This window comes from Eretmochelys imbricata, chromosome 1, assembly GCF_965152235.1.
Source record: "Eretmochelys imbricata isolate rEreImb1 chromosome 1, rEreImb1.hap1, whole genome shotgun sequence".
Taxonomy (NCBI): domain Eukaryota; kingdom Metazoa; phylum Chordata; order Testudines; family Cheloniidae; genus Eretmochelys; species Eretmochelys imbricata.
In genome coordinates, this window is record NC_135572.1 from 201,506,257 (window position 1) to 201,527,204 (window position 20,948).

The 20,948-nt window shown below is 47.6% G+C and overlaps 2 protein-coding genes across 2 annotated transcripts in view; one reads left to right on the forward strand and one right to left on the reverse strand.

Moving 5' to 3' along the window:
* The window catches only part of GTPBP8 (GTP binding protein 8), a 385,924-nt gene that overhangs the window by 300,034 nt on the left and 64,942 nt on the right, over positions 1–20,948 (forward strand). The gene's annotated exons all lie outside the window — the stretch shown is intronic.
* The window catches only part of CFAP44 (cilia and flagella associated protein 44), an 81,215-nt gene that overhangs the window by 29,797 nt on the left and 30,470 nt on the right, over positions 1–20,948 (reverse strand). The window contains exons 15-21 of the mRNA XM_077818047.1: positions 19,758–19,967; positions 19,161–19,271; positions 12,278–12,430; positions 10,242–10,463; positions 9,514–9,659; positions 8,078–8,352; positions 4,479–4,530 (exon numbers count right to left, since the gene is read on the reverse strand). Of these exons, the coding sequence (XP_077674173.1) occupies positions 4,479–4,530; positions 8,078–8,352; positions 9,514–9,659; positions 10,242–10,463; positions 12,278–12,430; positions 19,161–19,271; positions 19,758–19,967 (1,169 nt within the window). The remainder of the gene's footprint in view (positions 1–4,478; positions 4,531–8,077; positions 8,353–9,513; positions 9,660–10,241; positions 10,464–12,277; positions 12,431–19,160; positions 19,272–19,757; positions 19,968–20,948) is intronic.

Below are 20,948 nucleotides of genomic sequence, written 5' to 3' on the forward strand. Positions count from 1 at the left end.
TGTCTTCGGCGGTCAGATCCGTATGGGTCTCCTGCAGGAAAATCACAGAGTACCCTCCCTCCCGAAGGAAGGAGAGCACCTGGGACCTGCGGAGAGCCATCCTACAACCCCGGGTGTTCAACGTTGCGATGATGAGAGGTGTCATGGGGGGGGCCGGGGTGGGATCCTCACTGGCAGGGACGCTCGCATCCCCCAGTGGGCAGCGCAACAGTCCTTGACCCATCCCGTAGGTGAGTAATTGGTCACGGAAGACGCGGACCCGCCAGTAGGCCGCGGCATCCTGCTTCCCCAACCCTTTACCTTTCCCCATGAGGGCCCTTATGGCCCAGAGGATTTGAAAAAAATCCCCCCATCGCTGGAGAGCAAGCTGTACCTTGTTGCAGGAGCCACGGACATCCTCTAAAAACTTCCACAGCTCTCCTCGCAGCTCATGGGGGGGAGGGGTTACAGCTTCCCGGTTGTTCCCCGGTGGGGCCCTTGGTGCAGCCCCGTGGTCCACTAAAACGGACAAGCAGGGTGCGGACCCCCGACGGGGTGCCTGATGGGCTGGAGCTTCTAGGCCCGCCTCAAGCTCTGGGGTGATAGGGGGCGGTGGAGGGAAGATAGCAGCTCCTAATGGGTCGGGGCAGGAGAACACAAAGGCCGCTCCCTGGGGGTCATCAGTTGAGAAAGGGAAGGAGACAGCCCCGGTGGCGGCAATAACATTGCAGGAGGTAAACTGGATAGGAGTAGGGGCAGGGGCAGTGGCAGAGGCGAGGTTCTGGGTTTCGGGAGGCAAGCAGCTGGATAGTGGCGCCTCCCAATCAGACTCGAGGGTTAAGGGGGTGGGGAGGGAGCTCTCAGTGATACCGGGCGCGGGCTCTATGGTGGATTTAGCGGCTACAGCATCAGGAGGTGGATTATCTTCTGTTGGGCCCCCACCCGGGAAGGAAATCGATTGCTCCGCACCAACAGGGGGTGCCCCTGGCGACGCGTGTCCCGGCCGCGTGGTGCCGGCTGTCACCTGAGCAGGCTCGGTGGTCGTCAGCGGGGTGCCATCAGCGGCCGGGTCGACGGAGGAGTCCAGGGGCTCCTCGGAGGTGGGAGCAGAAGCAGCAGTTAGGGGGGGGGAGGGAGCATGGGGAAGAAAGGGGTGGAGTGAGGTCGCCCAAATCGAGGTTTGCTGGCAAAAGGTCATCCTCCCCCTGGGCGACCGGGGTCAGATCTAGGGCCTCGATCTCCTCGAACATGGAGGAGAGGATACTTTCCGTCGCCTCGGGGTTCTCCCCGCTGGCACCCGCCACGACGGTTGCCTCGGGGTTCACGGGGGCTTCGGGTAGTACCAGGACAGAAGGGGCTTCCTCGAGGGTCTCAGAGGGGAGACACTACCTTCCGGTGCTACCACGTCTTTCCCGGCTGACACCGGTGGATAGGACGCACTCGTGGGCAAAGTGGAAGGTTCGGCATCGGTGCCCCCCTTCCTGGTCTTCCGGGGGGCCTCCGCCTCGGGTAGATGAGGCGGAGCTCGAGCCTTCCACTTTCCTCGCTTCCCCTGGACTAGGGCCCAGCCCTCCATGGCATCATCTGGGGGCTGGTTAGCAGGGGTCTTGTCAGGGGGTAAAGGCAATGGCTCAGGGACTTTTGGGGGGGGACGGTGGGGGGGCATAAGGGAGGGAGGATTTTCCCTGGGGCAGGCTCTCTCCCATGCCTGGTGGTATCTCTGCCACACCCTCCTCCATAGGCCCCGCCAGATTGTCAAAAGCGAGGGCGGGGCTCTCCCGCTCGTCTGGGCGTTGTAGGGGAGGTGCCCCTTAGGCCTGAGCGGGAGAAGTAGTGGTCCAAAGAGGAGGGGGGGCAGGTTCGGGTATCGGACGGCGAGGGGCGTCGGCAATGACGGGGCCGATGTCCTGCCGGGTCTCGGGGATCCCAGATGCCCCTCCTTGCCGGGCTAAGGGGCAGTCCCTCCGGACATGGCCTGATGCCCAGCAGAGGTAGCACCAGCCTTCCCCCGTGGAGAAATACACCCGGTAATGGGCCCCCTGGTGCGGGACGAGGAAGGACCCCTCGAGCACCTCTCCAACACGCGCCGCCGACGGCAGTAGAAGCTGCACTTGCCAGCGAAAGGAAAAGATGTGACGGAGGGTGGGGTCCTTGCAGCCTAACGGGAGAGGGCTGATGACAGAAACAGGTTTCCCCAGGGTGGAAAGGGCGGGTAACAGGCCAGCATTGGGGAGAAAAGGAGGGACAGAGGTCAGGACCAGGCGGACGCCCAGGTCCTCTAGCGGCTCTAGGGGGACAAACACCCCCCCCCCACCGCCAGGCCCCTCTCCACCGCCTCCTGGGCGGCAGCCTCCGATGCTAAGAAGAAGACAACCTTCCCATACATTTTGGAGGCCACCACAATGGCCGAGGGCCCCACCACCCTCGCCAACGCCCGCATGTAGGTCTCCACGTGGGGTGAGGTGAGCACCAGGAGGCATCGGACACCGTGCTTCCTTGTCACGGTGGGGAAGGGGCCCTGGCCGCTGTTGATGATGGCGGAGGCGGTGGGCGGGAGAGATGACGAGGCGCCGTCCTGGGAGGTGAGGGAGGGACATCCGCAGAGCTGGTGAAGGGGGCAGCAGGGAGGGACGCAGTGGACAGTGGCGGGGCCGCAGCAGTGGGGGTGGCCCTTGCAACGGAGGGCCTGGTGGTTTTAGCGGGGCCCTTCCCCTTCTTCTTGCCCTGGCCTTTCCCGCTGGCTGGGGGGGGCTCCCCTAGAGTCTGGGAAGGCGGTGGGCATGGCAGCAGCAGAGGTCACCCCGGTGCCCTCCATTGCCAATGCCCCAGCGGGGGCGGTGGCAGGTGGTTAACAGGAGTTGGGGTCAGGTAAAAAGGGACAGGCTGTGGGATGGGCAGTTCGGGGGGCGGGGACACATGAACCACCGTACACTTGTCCAGAGAGTCCTGTTTGGTTGGCTGGTGCTTCTGGCCCACACGGTGGAATCAGGGCGAGCAGCTAAGTCCAGAGGCAGATGTTAAACAGCCAGCAATGACGGTGGAGGAGGCAGTTGTGAAGATGGTAGTGTGGGGGTTGGGAGGACACAGATGGATCGGGGGGCAGCTCCGTGCCACACCCCCTGTGTCCCTACAAACACAGTCACGACACAGTCAAGGCCTCCCCCCACATGAGAGCACAGTTCCAAAGTTACTCAGTCTTGGGCCCCCTCCACGGCGATTTGTAAGTTTCCCGGGTGGTGTTCCTCCGGTAGACCGCTGTTTCTCTGTCTGTTCTGGGTTTTCTTTTTTGCATTCCAGAAATGCCGAAGCAAGTGATAAGATTCCTCTCAACTGGAGACGGGTCAGCAGACAAACAGCAAGCACCTGGGTCTGGGGGCTGGGTCCTTCCACTCCCACCCTCCGGGGAAGTGAGCCAGTAGGCTCCCCCTCTCTCAGGGGGGGGTTTCAGCTGGAGCAGCAGCAGCGTCCGAGGGCGGGCGGGCCGGGGGGGGGGAGTGCTAACAGCCGGCCGGCAGCCGGCCAGCACTCTAGCAACAGTGGAGAAAGAAAAAAAACAACAAAAGGAAAAGAAAGGGGGGAGAGCATCTGGCCTGGCTGGGGGGGAAGCTGAAAGCACAGGCAAAAAGCCAGGAAAGCCCAGGCCAGAGGGCTGCAGCAGGAGAGCAAGCTAAGTAGGTCCCTTTTCCCTGGGTAAGGTAACAGAGAAGGTTTCAGAACAATCAGGAACCTTCTGGAGACAATTAAGACAGGCTGATTAGAACACCTGCAGCCAATCAAGAAGCTGCTAGAATCAATTAAGGCAGGCTAATCAGGGCACCTGGGTTTTAAAAAGGAGCTCACTTCAGTTTGTGGTGTGCATGTGAGGAGCTGGGAGCAAGAAGCACTAGGAGCTGAGAGTGAGAACGCGGACTGTTGGAGGACTGAGGTGTACAAGCATTATCAGACATCAGGAGGAAGGTCCTATGGGGAGGATAAAGGTGGGAGGAGGCCATGGGGAAGTAGCCCAGGGAGTTGTAGCTGTCACACAGCTGTTCCAGGAGGTACTCAAGACAGCTGCATTCCACAGGGCCCTGGGCTGGAACCCGGAGTAGAGGGCGGGCCCAGGTTCCCCCCAAATCCTCCCAACTCCTGGTCAGACACAGGAGCAGTCGACCTGGACTGTGGGTTCAGAAAAACAGCCAAGCTGAGGGCTGCCGTGAAGCTCCAAGGTGAGCAAATCTGCCAATAAGCGCAAGACCCACCAAGGTAGAGCAGGAACTTTGTCACAATATATGTTAAATAATGATGTCAGAACATCATGCTACAAAAACAGGTGGATGAGATGGATGTCTGCATAAAGGCTGCACAGGCATTGAAGGCTCCGTGTGTCTTGAGACAATGGCCCAACTTTGGAGTGAGCTACTGCCTTCTCTAAAAAGGCAAAACAGCTGGGCCACATGACCTGGAGGCAGAGCTACCAGCAAGCGCAGCCTTTCTCACTTTCATCAAGCATGCCTTACCTGTAGGCACTAGGATCCTCAATATCTTCTGCAGTTTTCTCCTTTTCAAGATCTCCCTGTGAAGCAAAAATATAATCTTTGTGTAAACAAAGAATGACACTCAACGGCTCATGAGGCTGTTCCACAAATTAAGGAAGAACCCCACACTGCTGCTCACAAATCAAGTGATGTTTGTAAAGCCAGATGAAACCTTCATGATGAATGACACTACAGGGTCACTAAATATCAGGTTCTAATGGTTCCTAGGCAAAAAGGGGCGACTGCAATACTTACCAATGAACATATGGGGCCAAACTGATCCATGATGTAACTCAATTAACTTCAGTGGATTTGAGTTTGGCCCACGATGAATCCCATTTATGTCTAAAGGTAGCTACAAAATTTGAAAACTCTTCCATGTGACTAAAACTAGAATAGACACTCCCTGAAGAGTTACTTTGATAAGAAATAGCACTTTTAAGATGGACATAAAGCAATGCTGTCAACCTAGACTATGGAAATGATGTTGCACCTAATTCTGTTACTAAGTGCAGCTGCTAACATCATGTCCCAGGAGCAGATCATGATTGCAAGAGCATCCCCTCGTCAGCGCTTGAGGGATAACTCAGTGGTTTGAGCATTGGCCTGCTAAACCCAGGGTTGTGAGTTCAATCCTTGAGGGGGCCATTTAGGGATCTGGGGCAAAAATTGGGGAATGGTCCTGCTGCAAGCAGGGGGTTGGACTAGATGACCTCCTGAGGTCCCTTCCAACCCTAACCTTCTATGATTCTATGTTGTCAAGGTTCCTCCCCACTCTGAACTCTAGGGTACAGATGTGGGGACCTGCATGAAAACCTCCTAAGCTTACTTTCACCAGCTTAGGTTAAAACTTCCCCAAGGTACAAATTAATTTTATCCTTTGACCCTGGATCTCCACTGCCACCACCAAACTCTAACTGGGTTTACTGGGAAACTTAGTTGGACACGTCTTCCCCCCCAAAATCCTCCCAACCCTTGCACCCCACTTCCTGGGGAAGGTTTGGTAAAAATCCTCACCAATTTGCACAGGTGACCACAGACCCAAACCTTGGATCTGAGAACAATGAAAAAGCATTCAGTTTTCTTACAAGAAGACTTTTAATAGAAGTAAAGAAATCACCTCTGTAAAATCAGGATGGTAGATACCTTACAGGGTAATTAGATTCAAAACATAGAGAATCCCTCTAGGCAAAACCTTAAGTTACAAAAAAAGACACACAGACAGGAATAGTCATTCTATTCAGCACAGTTCTTTTCTCAGCCATTTAAAGAAATCATAATTAACACATACCTAGCTAGATTACTTACTAAAGTTCTAAGACTCTATTCCTGGTCTATCCCCAGCAAAAGCAGCATACAAACAGACACAGACCCTTTGTTTCTCTCCCTCCTCCCAGCTTTTGAAAGTATCTTGTCTCCTCATTGGTCATTTTGGTCAGGTGCCAGCAAGGTTACCTTTAGCTTCTTAACCCTTTACAGGTGAGAGAATTTTTCCTCTGGCCAGGAGGGATTTTAAAGGGGTTTACCCTTCCCTTTATATTTATGACAGATGTTATAAAGATCATTAGAGCCCTGCAAATCCACGGGTATCCACTTTATATCCGTGGACCATTTCTGCGGATAGCAGCGTGGATGCAGATACAAATTTTGTATCCGTGCAAGGCTCTGACGGTAAGAGCCAGGCGGGCAGCTTTGAGGAACCACGAAACGGATCCTCCACCTGCCCTGGGCGGGGGGTCCTGGGAAACAGGGACACTGGATGTGGGGCTGCTCAGGCCCCCCCCACCCAGGGAAGGTGGAGGTTCCGCCATGGCTCCCCACAGCTGCCTGCCTGGCTCTTACTGTGGCTAGGCTGCGGCTCCCAGCCGCAACCCCCTCCCAGCTGGAGCCAGGTTGGGGAGAGCCGCGTTGGCAGCTGTGGGGAGCCTGGGTCTCTCCACCTGCCCTGGGCAGAGGGACTGGGGGGCAGGGACACTGGGCGGGGGGAACTGGGGAGCAGGGGCACTAAGTGGGGAGGCTGGAACATTTGGCTTGGGGGCTGGAGGGCAGGGACATGGGCCAGGGTTTGCTTGGGCTCCCCGCCCAGGGCAGGTGGAGGGTCTGCTGCAGCTCTGCACAGCTGCCCGCCCAGCTCTTATCATGGCTGGGCTGCCGCCTTGCCCAGAGCCAGGTCGGGGAGAGCTGCGCTGGCAGCTGTGGGGAGCCTGGGTCCCTCCATCTGCCCTGGGTAGGGTACTGGGACACTGGGTGGGGGGCTGCTCAGGCCCTCCCACCCAGGGCATGGTCCGCCACGGCTCCCCACAGCTGCTAACATGGCTCTCCCCAATCTGGTTCCAGCTGGGCAGGGGACAGCTCAGAGCCAGGGCATGGCCACGGTAAGAGCTGGACGGGCAGCTGTGGGGAGCCGCGACATATCCCCTACCTGCCCTGGGTGGGGGGCCCAAGCAGCCCCCAGGCAGCTCCACAGGCCTCCTCCCTTCCCCTAGCCAGGCCAGCGTAGAGCCCAGCCAGGGAGCTGTGGGGAGCCGCGGCAGACCCTCCACCTGCCTGCGGTTCAGGGGTATGGGGGGCTGAGAGCAGCCCCCGGTTGTGTCCCTGCCCCCCAGGCTCCTCACCCGGCCAAGGGCAGGTGGAGAGTTCACAACTCTCTTTGGGCTTCCCACAGCTGCCCATGCAGCTCTCCTGACTGGGCTCCAGCAGGGGGGATGCCTCGGAGCCTCAGCCTGGCCCCGAGCGTAGAGCCCTGCAAATCTGCAGATATCTGCGGCTATCCGCACGTGCGGATGTGGATATTCGCAGATAATTTTTGCGGATAGCGGATCGAATGCAGATACACATTTGTGTACCCGCACAGGGCTCTAGAGATCATCAGATTTTTACAAACATATTTTAAAGTTCAATCTACTCAAAAAATGATTCTGTCGAGATAGCACTTTTTTACTGAACAGACCTCCCTTTCTTTTGAAGTCAGATCTGATTACTTCAGCGACTCATTAAGCTTTTATTAATTCCTTCTTTACTTACAAATTGAGCAACTATGGTACAGAAGCCACTAATAAAAAATAAATATAGGGTCTTTATGATGCCATATTTTAAGTCTCTATTCAGAGTAGAACTGCACTTTAATAAAAAGAAGCACAGAATAGAGAGAAAATCTGTCAAGTCTTTGTTGTTCTCAACACACAAACACATGAGGTGATGATTAACTAAGGGATGCCATGTACATCAACAGAATATACAGACCTTACTTACACTTTTAGAGGGAAGAAAAAAAGCACTGAGAGGAAAAAGAGAAGGAGCATTACAGACATAAAGACTATTATTACATTAGCAGACATTTTGTGTGGGCTCAGATTCACAAATTGCTTTGAAAACCCTCAGTTTTTGTCATGAATGACCCACAATGCGAAAAGCCTGGGTATTTTTTGCACAGAAGCAGTAACAGGCCCAGCAATACTTAGCACTAGAGGGTACTCTGGTATTCATAGATTTAGACGTGTCCTGGAGAATTAATTGTAATGCTTTTACCTATGCACCAGAACACAAGACAGAAGAATTAGGGAATGTCTTCATTCAGTCACTTACTCTTGGAGAGGGCACTTTCGCTTTTAGCTCTCTTTGAATGTCCTCTGGAGACAAGATATTGAAGGTAAAGATGTTGCTATCTGCTCCACAGGTAACCAGGAACCGGTCATCATAACTAGAGTAGATATCCTGGATTTGGCCATAATCATTGTCATGCATGTTGAAGGACCAGTATCCGTTCATCTTGTCTGCTGACAGGTCTTTGTCCTGGAGAGGATAAACTCGCACTGCTCCATCCTTCATCCCACAGAACATCAACAGCTTGCTGGTGCTGTAAAGCGAACAAAAGCTAAACAATTCCAGGTACTGATCTAGAACAGTTAATGTTGCAACAGCAAAAAGCCAATGACACTTGTGAACAAAAGCTAACTTAACACAATGGGTGAAATTCATCCAAATATGAAGGGCTGGAGCAAGGTTCTTTCACCCATACCACTTATGCCCTGCACAAGAGATAAAGGCTGTTGGCAAACTAAGTGACCACACAAGAGTGTCCATGCACCTCCTGTACATCATGGATCTGGCTTCGGAATTGGGTCATGGGGTGGCAGAGAAAATCAATATGGAGTAGACAAGGTATGGACTGGGGAGGGCTTTGGATCAGGATTTGCATGGCTCCATTGGGCTCCAACATCCTCCACAACAGGTGCAGGTTGGTTATTGCCCACAGCCTGGATTAGCAGCTAAAGTGGGGTTGCACAGCTGCCACACAGCCTGGTTCGGGGTTGGGAGGTGACTTTCACCTCCCCATACTCCACCCAATAGAAGGAGAGAAGAAGACAGGTGTAAATTACAGTTTTTATAACCTAAAACGGCTTCCTTGGGGTCAGATCAGGCCTGGTCCCATGGGGTGGGGAGAGCACAAGGACACTCCACTTGTGCAGTCTACATAATGTCCAGTTCAAGCTGCTGGCCTGGTACAATGGAAGTGTGGGGACTGCTCCCTCCATACTCTCCTGGGGAGCAAAGAGCACCCTAAAGGGGGTAAGGAATGGAAGCAGGTAAGGCCATGACTCCATCCCCCTACCCACTGGCCAAGCAAGCACCGAGGTAGTGGACTGCACCCCCATAGGAAGTAGCAGCATCCCAGGGCTTCCCCGGGCAGAACTTCCCAATGCAGGGATGTGTCTTAAAGTCACAACTGAGCTTTGAGTGCTCAAAAAAGTGGGCGTTTTCAACATGAACATTTTTTAAAAGAAACAATAATGTATTTTACACAGCTGTACTCACAAATCCTACCAATTAGGAATCCTAACGCTGGTAACCAACTAACACTAGGTACCAGGGAATAGAGCAGAACTCTTCTTGAACTCTTGCACATGGATATTGATCCACACAAGGAAAGAAACAGTGGAATATACCATGATATCTCCAGAGTCCAGTTCATCAGTTTAGTACAAAACAGTAAGTCATAGTGCATAAGCTCTTTTACCAGAAAGAGATCCTTTGGATTGGGTTGTCATCTGTGTTTTCCATAGGAATCACCTCAAAGGGCTCATCTTGCCTGCTTTCAGGGGATATTTCATGATGAACTGGGGAGAATGCACAGTGGTAGAGGTACCCAGAGTCATAGCCACCCTAAAGAAGACAAGGGCCATGAAGAAGACATGAAGAAAGGATGCTGATGCAGGTGTTCAGGAAAATGCGGTTTCATGAATGATTGCTCTTTTCTTAAATTTCTTTTTAAAAATGAATTCATTGCAAGTGAAAGACGCCAGACTAAAAACCCCTGGAAACGCTGTTTATCCACAGAATAAGTCCACCATTATCAGTGGAGCTACAAGCATTTGCCATTCCTCTCTGTCCCACCAATGTGCCTCAGTCATGACCACAAGGGACCACCATCTACTAGTGGGGAAAGAGTTTAGTCCTTGGCCTCTCTGTGGAGGCCACAAAAAGAGTGCCATTTGTTGTGAACTGGAATGACACTGTAAAACCATTTCACAAAGACCACTGAGCACTCGCATCAAGCACTTGGTCTTCTTTGAGCACTTGAATATCTTCAAGCATGGGGCACATATGAGCTTGTGTCCTAGAGGCAAAAGACTTTTATTCCAAATACTTTCTCTACGCCATCTAATCCCCAAGTCCATGAATCTTATTGTCTCTACACTTAACAATCCCTTTCTCAAATCAAAAAAGAAAGAATATTTAATTTACCAAAGACAGCCAGAATTTCCCTGGTGCTGAATAAAACCCGCAGACAATGGGGCTGGGCTCCTGTGGGACATAGATGGGTGGCAGTGGCTCCTCTTTCTTAGGCTCTGCCTCTGGCTCTTCTTCTATCTCAATTCCCATCTCCTGCTGTTTCTTTATCCACTGCAACCTTGCCTTCTCCTCCTCCTGTTTCTTTTTCTCTCTGCGCTCAATCTCCTCTTCCCTCTGTTACAGAACGCAGTGAAAAATGAGTCATGAAACCAATGCACCATTGACTGAAAGGACCTCATGATAAAAATGCTAGAAATTAGGGAAGTATTCCTCGCAACTAAGCAGAGATCAGGCATGTCTAGAAACCCCCACAGTGCATACTATGGGGGTGTGAAATGCAGCACACACTAAAATGTTGTGCTGCAATTGCCCATACCTGCCCTATAAACACGAACTAAAAGGTACACGTTTCTCGTTAACATAGTCCTATTTGAAATGCGACTGCATTAACACAAACTAGGTACCTTTTAGTTCAAGCTAGCAGGGACTACATGGAGTAGTTACAGCACAACACTTTGATTCACTCAGCAAGTCAGACTCCCATAGTCCGCACTGCAGGGCCTGTGTAGACAAGCCCCATCATACCTCATTTGAATCCCCTCATTCCCTCCTCCTCTCATATTCTGCCTCCAAGGACTAACGAAACAGCAAGCACCCTCCACCAGAGACACGCTAAATGCAGCTTTTCCCAAGCCAATCAATCCTTGTGTTAGCCGGAGGATTTGCTTGACTGCAATGGGAGATTCTCTATCAACTCATGGACTGGACGCACTACTTCTGCAGTGCCCCCAAACTCTGTCCTTTACTTGCCCAAAAGTAAAAGTGACCATGCTGGAGACTTGAATTCAGATTCCCATGTGGCATTGCATTGTTTGTGCTCAAACATAAGTTTAAAGTGAAAACAAAATGTTTGTAATGACCTTCCTTCTGAACACTGAATTGAGGAGTACTGCCATTGCCAATTTATACAATCTTTAAAATCTTCATTTTATTAAAACTTATCTTTGCATAAATAAGTGTCAAATATCACACAATCTTTTCCCAGGGACATATTAGCTTTGTAAGGTAGCCAAAGACATCTCTTCTTCCTGAGTACTGAATTCTTACTGTGTATGCTGGGGCTTTGCCAGATCTTTAACAAAACATCGAGGTAGTAGTTATAAATCTTTGAAAATATGGTTGAGAATGGAAGTGCCATCACTCAAGAGAGGCAGCTGTGATGTGCTAGACGGAGCACTGATGCTTAGAGTCAAGTAATCAGTGTTCTAATCCTTAGCCTGCCACTGGGTGCTTTTCAGTTTCCTAAAATACCCACTGGTGAAAGAGTGTGTAACGCCAGTGCTATCTAAGGTGTTGCCCATATTTATACCAGCAGTGAATGTGGCCACACATGTCTTCAAAGGAGCGAGTCCTCACTGGGGAATACATAAATACAATTCTGACTTCTTTTTTTTTTATAAGAGTAGTCCATTTACAGTTATCACAGCACACAAAAAAGGTATCAGAAAAATTTAACTGGTGAAAAATAACCATTTTTCATGTTTGATTAACTCAGAAGTGACCAAATGCATGTTTATGAAACTGTTTAAAAGAATTTCCTTTGTGGCTGGGATCAAGCATGAGAAATTACAGTTGTAAGGATAATTTTTCTGAAAATTAAAAGACAAAAAATATATTTTTAGAATGGAAGTGACATTAACTTTAACTCTACTACCACTAGTATAATCCTATAATATACATGCATTATAAGCTATGTTATTCCTCAGCTCCACTTTTTATTTCCATGAATTAGTGTTGCAACATATATTTTCCAATTGATGAAGCAAAGCCAGGAGTGGTCTGTGCCTGGTCATTCCTTATGAATGGCTCAGCTAGAACCCTGCATTCAGCACTACACAGACTAGCAACTTGAGTGGAGTAGTTTTGTACTCTAGGGATACTGGTAACTGAGGAATGAGAATTTAATTCCCCACAGGACAGTTCTTTACCTTGATCCGGGATTTAATGCTGCAGAAATGGAAATACTGTGTGGGCAGGTCATTGATCTCATAGGTGGCTACTGTGTCCTGTTCTCCAAGGATGGGTGCAGGAACCTGAAGAGCAAAGCCATTTTCACAGAGCACAAGCAGCATGCTCTCTGCCTGTAGAACAGCACATAAAACACAACAATTAGACAGACATATGGAACTGGGAGAGAGGCAGAGTAAAGCTAAAGGTCAGAAGTTGTTAAGCCACAAAGTCAAAGCACCCCAGTCAACATTCATTTTATGTGATTATTTCAATAGACGCATCACCACCAGAAATCAGAGAATATCATTTTAGACTGAGAGCAGCATGATGATGTTTAGTGTCACAAGGAGGCTTGCCCCTTTAAATGAAGCAGGTCCAGTTCCTCTGTGCAAGTACAGGTGCTCCCAGTTGGCCAATTAAAAAGACAGAACAGCACCTGGTGCTATAAAGGATCAGGGAGCATTAGAGAGGGAGGAGGCTTGTAGGGATGGCTAGAGGGGGGCTTTGCTAGCTGACCTCCCAAAGGCAGAGAGGCAGGACAGAAAGTTAAAGGCAGAAGAGCAGCAGATGGCATTGTATGCTGACTTCCAAGCCAGAGAGCTGGAGCTGAGGACCAGAAAGGGCTGAAGTTGGGAACAGTGGAAGTACCTGCTTGCCTGTCTGAGATGGGAGGTTAACAGAACAGGGGAAGCAATGGATACTCCACTGCTGAGGATGAACTCCCAACAGATGGTTTGGGAGATGCAGGTGTCATTCTGCTAGGAAGAGTGGAGATGCACTTGACCTGTAAGGGCTTGGGTGGCTCTCCTGGCAGAAGGCCAGGAGAGGACAGAAGTAGAGCCCAAGGGTGGTGGAGGATGCCAGAGAATGGTATGTGCTATGTTGATGGACTAGCTGTTGTGGGGTTATAAGAACTAGATGCACTGGGGGTGATAAAGGGACTATGTTTTGGGACTTCTGTTATGGATTATTTGCTCTATGTTTTTGTAATAAGCCAGCCCCAAGGCAGGGTATTACTGAGGCAAGAGAGACTGTGGGGGGGAAGTCCCTAGGAGCCTGAGAGAGGAAGGGGGACTGAAGACCAGGTGTTAGGATGCCCTGCTGCAAGGAGGTGCTCAGGGAAGATGGGGAAACATTCACACCTTGTGAGTTTGGCTTCTTTGAAAGATGGTGTGACACATGACCAGAAAGGGTTAAGCATCCTGCAGGATAAATGACTCAGATTCAGCCCTTAAAGATATATGGGGAGATAATGTTTGTGTTTTTGTGTATTTACATATATATTGGTAGTGGTCAACAATGTAATCAACCAGTTCCTGTCTATGCTGTATTCCAGGGATTGGCAATCTTTGCCACGCGGCCCGCCAGGATAAGCCCCCTGGCAGGCTGGGCGGGGTTGTTTACCTGCCGCATCCACAGGTTTGGCCGATTGCGGCTCCCACTGGCTGCACTTTGCCGCTCCAGGCCAAAGGGGGCTGCGGGAAGCAGCGCAGGCCCAGGGATGTGCTGGCTGCCGCTTTCCGCAGCCCCCATTGGCCTGGAGCAGTGAACTGCAGCTAGTGGGAGCCATAATCAGATGTGGCAGGTAAACAAACCAGCCGGCCCGCCAGGGGACTCACCCTTGCAGGCCGCATGCCAAAGGTTGCCAATCCCTACTGTATTCTATTAATTCAGAGATCAGAAGAACATCTTAACATTTAAATGAACTGTAAACATAGGATGTTGCTGTATTCATCTCTTTGAAATGTATAGCATATCATCTGCAAATGGTGGGAAAACAGACAATTGCCTTATGTTAATCTGTATGAATAATTACCGGGCGATAATTAGGAAATGACGGTCTATTGTTCGCTGAGGGACTCCAGCCTGTGAAAGGAGGCCTGAATTGTATAAAAGATGTTTGGGTCCCAGTCCTTTTTATCTCAGATCTGCTTAAGCTTCACCAGGGGAAGTTTGAGGCGCAAGATTGAGATGCCAGTTCTAAGCTGGAACACCATGAATATGATATTGGACATTGGATTAAATTCTAAAAGAACTCTTTGCAACTACCGAGCTCACCATCTCTACTACGAAACTGACCTAAGAACTTTATTCATATCTGTATGTACAAAGATATTTTAATCAATACACTCTCTCTTTTCTTTTTTTTAATAAATCTTAGTTTAGTTAATAAGAATTGGCTGTAAGCGTGTATTTGGGTAAGATCTGAGTTATTCATTAACCTGGTGGGTAATGTGTCCAATCCTTTGGGATTGGTAGAATTTTTTAATATGATGAACAAGATTTTCAGTAATCCTCAGCATATCTGACTTGGCTGTCTGGGTGGAGGCCTGAGGCTGGGTTACTGTAAGGGAACTGTGTTGTTGGCTTCTGGGCAACTGGTGAGGTAATAAAGAAGCTGTTTTGTGCTGGCTTGGTAAATCTAAGTATTGGAATATCCACCAGCTTTGGGGATTGTCAGCCCCATTCTTTGCAGGTCACCCTAATTGAGTGACCTCAGCTGGCTCCCCCGGGACTCCGGTCACAGACGGGTCTGAACCAAAAGCTTGTGTCAGAGGTTTTGTTTGAATAAGCAACTGAAAGTTTAGGTGCTTTATCTGTACTATACATATCTCTTATGTCTTTAAGACTGGGATGGAAATCTTGGGGGAAAAAACCTCCAGCTATCTTACAGGATTTCTGGTCCCTGCTAGATCCCTGAAATGCCAGTGTCAGAGGAATAACTGAGGTAGGAGGAAGAATTATCCAAACTTTTTAAATTGCAATAAAAGTCAAGTTTGCATATAGGTGTTTTTCCCCAAAGGAGGCTTTGGGGATGGGGCGGGGGGTCTTTATTTTATCTGAAGTAATTCACCCAGCCCTAATGTGCAAAGGGAGCTAGCTGCAGTTGCTGTGGGTATCAGAACTTAGAATTACATTGCTTTTGTGCACGTAAAATCTGCAGCTAAAAGTTCCATTAATTAAATGTTCATCTTTTAATCTTCTTTGCTTATATTAAAGTGAGAAAAATGAAGATACATTTGACAGTTATAACCTAGAAATTATACATGCAAATAAATACACCGTTAGAGGGTTTCTGCACCTAGCTGCAAGGTTGGGATAGATACTTGTCGCTGCTGGGCAGGAGGACAATCAGAAGAGCCTGACAAGCCAGAGGGAGAAGACATACTGGTGCTTGTCAGGTAAACAGGGAGCAGTTTGCCATCACAGAATGACTCCAAGAGGGCAGCTATGAGCTAATTCCCATGGTTATTTAGGCCAGGTCTAGTCTAGATAGGGTTTGCCAGTACAGCTATACTAGTATGTACAGCTATGTTGGCAAACCCCCTGGCAGAGACACAACTTATACCAGCAAAAAAATCCTTTTGCTAGTATAGCTTATATCAGTTCCCCCAAACAAAACAAGCTATACTGGCTAAAGGACTTTTTTGGCCAGTATAACTGAATCTACACTTATGCTAATAGAGATCAAACGAGATTTGTTTTCATCTATCTATCTCCTGTAGTTTGCTATTACATTACTTCTACATTATGATACCCTGTAAGTAAATAACCCTAGATCAAAGGTATGTTAATTTGAGATGGTAGTCACATGTTAAAACTTCATAAAAACTAATGGAATGTTACTTGTATTGTTTTTACTTATCTATTTCTATTATAATGTGATGGCAGGTAATTACACTATGTATAGTCTTGTAACTAAATAACCCCCTAAATGCAGATGAAGCCTTGGGGAAATGCAAACAAAGAAGAGTGCTAACTTCAAAGCAAGGGCATTGTGTTCAATGGGAAATCACAGACTCAGTCTGTATTTCTTACTCATCAAAACCCATGTGGGTGAAGACACTGTTCAGACTATTTTCTGGAGAAGCTTAAAAATGGATTTCATGGAAAGATCCTGTATTTTTGAACTGTTTGGACACCTACAGGAAAGCATTCCAGATGCAAGGCAGAGTTCCCCAGTGTTATTCTGGGTGACCCTGAGAGGCTTTTGGAAAGCTAGCAGATTACTACATTTGGATTTAAAAAACTTTGACTCACCTGTTAATGTATTTTACCTGCTTTAACCTCTAAATAACTCATTTTTTTTCTTAGCTTATAAATCTTTAGTTAGTTTACTAGAGATTTGGCGACCAGTGTAAGGCCCAGAGTTCCAATTGATTTGGGGTAAAAGACTGATCCTTTGGGATTGGGAGTAACCTAATGTGATTTTTGGTTTATATAACCTTTTATCACAAACTCCAGTTTGTCTGGATGGCAAGATGGGCTAGAGAGCTTAGGGAGACTCCCTGTGACTCCATGGTAATACTGGTATAGTGATCCAGGAGTGCACATTTGTTACTGGCTTGGTGAAATCTAATTATAGAATGTACCACCAGTTTGGGGTGTCTGCCCTGTTTTCTGACAGTCTGACCTGAGACTGGCACTCTCGGTTGTGAGCCACTCCAGACAGCATGACAATCTACGCTAGGGCTTTTTGCTGGTTTATAAAATTCATAAAGAATCACATACCCCCAACCAACAATATTACCCTGGCAGAAGTTTCTAGGGTGAACCTGGCCTTATTAAACTTTTGAAATCTTTGTTTTTAATAACAAAATTCTATCTGAATTAGTCATGGACAAACATCAAAGGCACTGGAGCTTGAGTTCAGAGAAACACCCAAGGGTTTGCTTTTGGTGCTTTGAAAGCTTTGTTTACAATTGCACATGCCTATTTGAACATGGGCAACAGGCACAGTCAATGTTCAAACCAGTGCTTTTTAAATGAAAACTAAGCCTTAAAAAACAACAAGGAGTACTTTTGGCACCTTAGAGACTAACGCATTTATTTGGGCATAAGCTTTCGTGGGCTAAAACCCACTTTCTCAGGTGCATGGAGTGGAAAATACAGTAGGAAGAGATAAATACATAGGACATGAAAAGATGGGGGTTGCCTTACCAATTCTAAGGAGACCATTCAATTAAAGTGGGCTATTATCAACAGGAGGAGAAATCACTTTTGTAGTGGTAATCAGGGTGGCCCATTTCAAACAGTTGACAAGAAGATGAGAGTAACAGTATGAGGAAAATTAGCATGGGGAAATTAGTTTTTAGTTCTTGTAGTGACCCATCTACTTCCAGTCTTTATTCAGGCCTAATTTGATGGTGTCCAGTTTGCAAATTAATTCCTGTTCTGCAGGTTCTCGTTGGAGTCTGTTTTTGAAGTTTTTTTGCTGAAGAATTGCCACTTTTAAGTCTGTTATTGAGTGTCCAGAGAGGTTGAAGTGTTCTCCGGCTAGCTTTTGAATATTATAATTCTTGATGTCTGATTTGTGTCCATTTATTCTTTTGCCTAGAGACTGTCCGGTTTGGCCAATGTACATGGCAGAGGGGCATTGTTGGTACATGATAACATCTATCACATTGGTAGATGTGCATGTGAACGAGCCCCTGACGGTGTGGCTGACGTGGTTAGGTCCTATGATGGTGTCCTATGAATAGATACGTGGAGAGAGTTGGCAACGGGGTTTGTTGCAGGGATAGGTTCCTGGGTTAGTGTTTTTGTTTAGTGGTGTGTAGTTGCTGGTGAGTATTTGCTTCAGGTTGGGGGGCTGTCTGTAAGCGAGGACTGGCCTGTCTCCCAAGGTCTGTGAGAGTGAGGAATCCTCCTTCAGGATAGGTTGTAGATCCTTGATGATGTGCTGGAGAGGTTTTAGTTGGGGGCTGAAGGTGACGGCTAGTGGCGTTCTGTTACTTTCTTTGTTGGGCCTAACAGAATGCCACTAGCCCTTTGCCAACTCTGTCCACATATCTATTCAAGGGACACCATCATAGGACCTAACCACATCAGCCACACCATCAGGGGCTCGTTCACATATACATCTACCAATGTGATATATGCCATCATGTGCCAGCAATGCCCCTCTGCCATGTATACTGGCCAAACTGGACAGTCTCTAGGCAAAAGAATAAATAGAGACAAATCAGATGTCAAGAATTATAATATTCAAAAGCTAGCCGGAGAACACTTCAACCTCTCTGGACACTCAATAACAGACTTAAAAGTGGCAATTCTTCAGCAAAAAAACTTCAAAAACAGACTCCAAAGAGAACCTGCAGAACAGGAATTAATTTGCAAACTGGACACCATCAAATTAGGCCTGAATAAAGACTGGAAGTAGATGGGTCACTACAAGAACTAAAAACTAATTTCCCCATGCTAATTTTCCTCATACTGTTACTCACATCTTCTTGTCAACTGTTTGAAATGGGCCACCCTGATTACCACTACAAAAGTGATTTCTCCTCCTGTTGATAATAGCCCACTTTAATTGAATGGTCTCCTTAGAATTGGTAAGGCAGCTCCCATCTTTTCATGTCCTATGTATATTTATCATCCTACTGTATTTTCCACTCCATGCATCTGATGAAGTGGGTTTTAGCCCACAAAAGCTTATTCCCAAATAAATTTGTTAGTCTCTAAGGTGCCACAAGTACTCCTCATTGTTTTTGCTGACATAGACTAACACGGCTACAACTCTTAAGCCTTAAAAGTTTCACTCGCGGATGCAAAGGCTTGTTTCTCACACAGGAGCATGTCAAGGTGGTGGCCAAGTTTTTGATGGCTTCCAGGTGATCCTGCACTCTGTTGCTCAGGTCCAAAACACTCTTAAGTGATTGCACTGAAGGACAATTCTGTTTAGTAATAGCTCTCATCCTGAAATGGCATGAAGCTTTTGGCAGCAAAGTGTCTGTAATACAGTGCTTAGATGAGGATTCTTCATCCTTAAGATAACAATGTAGGATATAACATCAGTGTGTTGAAACAGCGTCTTTTAAAAATAAGATCTAAGCACCAGGAAAAACATTCACCACTCACGTGAGAAAGTGGAGACCACTGTAATGCCTGCACAGGTCCAGGGACACAAATGTATCCAATTGGCTCATATTTGTCTTCAACAGCAAAGAAGAAGACTGTTTTGTCTTTACTCTGAGAAAGAAAAGAAGATAGATAACAAAAAGCATGCATTTCAAGGGTCTCTAATCATTTCACATACTTGCCAACTTCAAATAAGCACATACTCCTCACCTCAATGCCATGCATTCCCAATATTTGTCAGCCAATACAATTCCCTACTAACTGGATAGATAATCTACTTAGACCCACCACAGATACAGAAAATCAGTTAATTCTAGGCACTAAGCTATCCTCTCCCAAGTGCTTTGGGATCTTTTCTCTCTGAGTCTCTCCTGCTTTTGCAGAGGTCTTACCCTGTAGTCCATACAACCCTTGATCTCCATGGTCCACGTGACAGCAGATGTTATTTTCTGCAATGGCTAAGAGGAGATCACAAGAAAAGCCTCCTTGAGGCAGGTATGATTGGATAAATCAATAAATAAGCATAATCATGTCACCTTAAAATAGATTTATATTTTTGGCTTAATAAAAACAATTCAGTGAATAAGTCAGACATACCCCCGTGGCAAGTACTTCCCCATTTCGTTCATATGCCAAGGCTGTAACTGCAGCAGTGTGGGGTTTAAAAGCTTGTTTCAGACGCATCTCTGCATTCCCTACATTGGTCCGTCCTGCAACAATGGCGAGTCCCCTGGGATCATAAACTTCAATAATGCGAACAACTCCATCTTCAAAGCCAACAGCAATTAGACCTCCTTTGGGATTTACCTGTGCATCATGAAATTAAAAAACACTTGCATCTTCAGGCAGAAGAAAAAATTTGTAGACTCCAAGGCCAGGAGAGACAAGTGTGATCACCTAGTTTAACCTACATACCACAGACCATACCTTCCTCAAAATAATTCCTGTTTGAACTAACGCATAACTTTTAGAAAAACACCAAACCTTGATTTTAGCCACCACAAACCTTGGTAAGTTGTTCCAATGGTTAATTACACTCATAGTTAAAAATGTACACCTTATTTCCACTCTGAATTTGTCTAGCTTCAACCTACAGCCATTGAATCTTGTTATAGCTTTGTCTGCTAGATTGAAGAGCCCACTATCAAATATTCCCATAGCAGTTGCACCAGTGCCAAATACAGAAGTAATATAACCTCTGTACTCCTACTCAATATTCCCATTTATGTATCCAGGGACTGCGTTAGTTCTTGTTACCATATCATCACACTTTGAGCTCAGCTTCAGCTGACTATACACCATGACCCCCACATCTTTTACAGAATCACTGCTTCTCAGGATAGAGTGCCCCATCCTGTAAGTATGGCCTACATTCTTTGTTAATAGATGTATAACCTTACATTTGGCCATATTAAAACACATTGTTCGCTATCAACCAGTTTACCATTAGAACAACATAAGAATGGCCATACTGAGTCAGACCAATGATCCATCTAGCCCAGTATACCATCTTCCAACAGTGGCCAGAAGTGCGTCAGAGGTAATAAAGAGAACAGGGCAGTTATTGAGGGATCCATCTACCCCCTGTCCTCCACCCTCTGGCAGTCAGAGGTTTAGGGACATCCAAAGCATGGAGTTGCATCCCTTACCATGTTGGCTAATAGCCATGGATGGACCTATTCTCCATTAAGTTACCCAATTTTTTTTTAACCCAGTTATGGTTTTGGCCTTCACAACATCCCATGGCAACAAGTTCCACAGGTTGGCTGTTTAGTTCCTTAAGTTAGT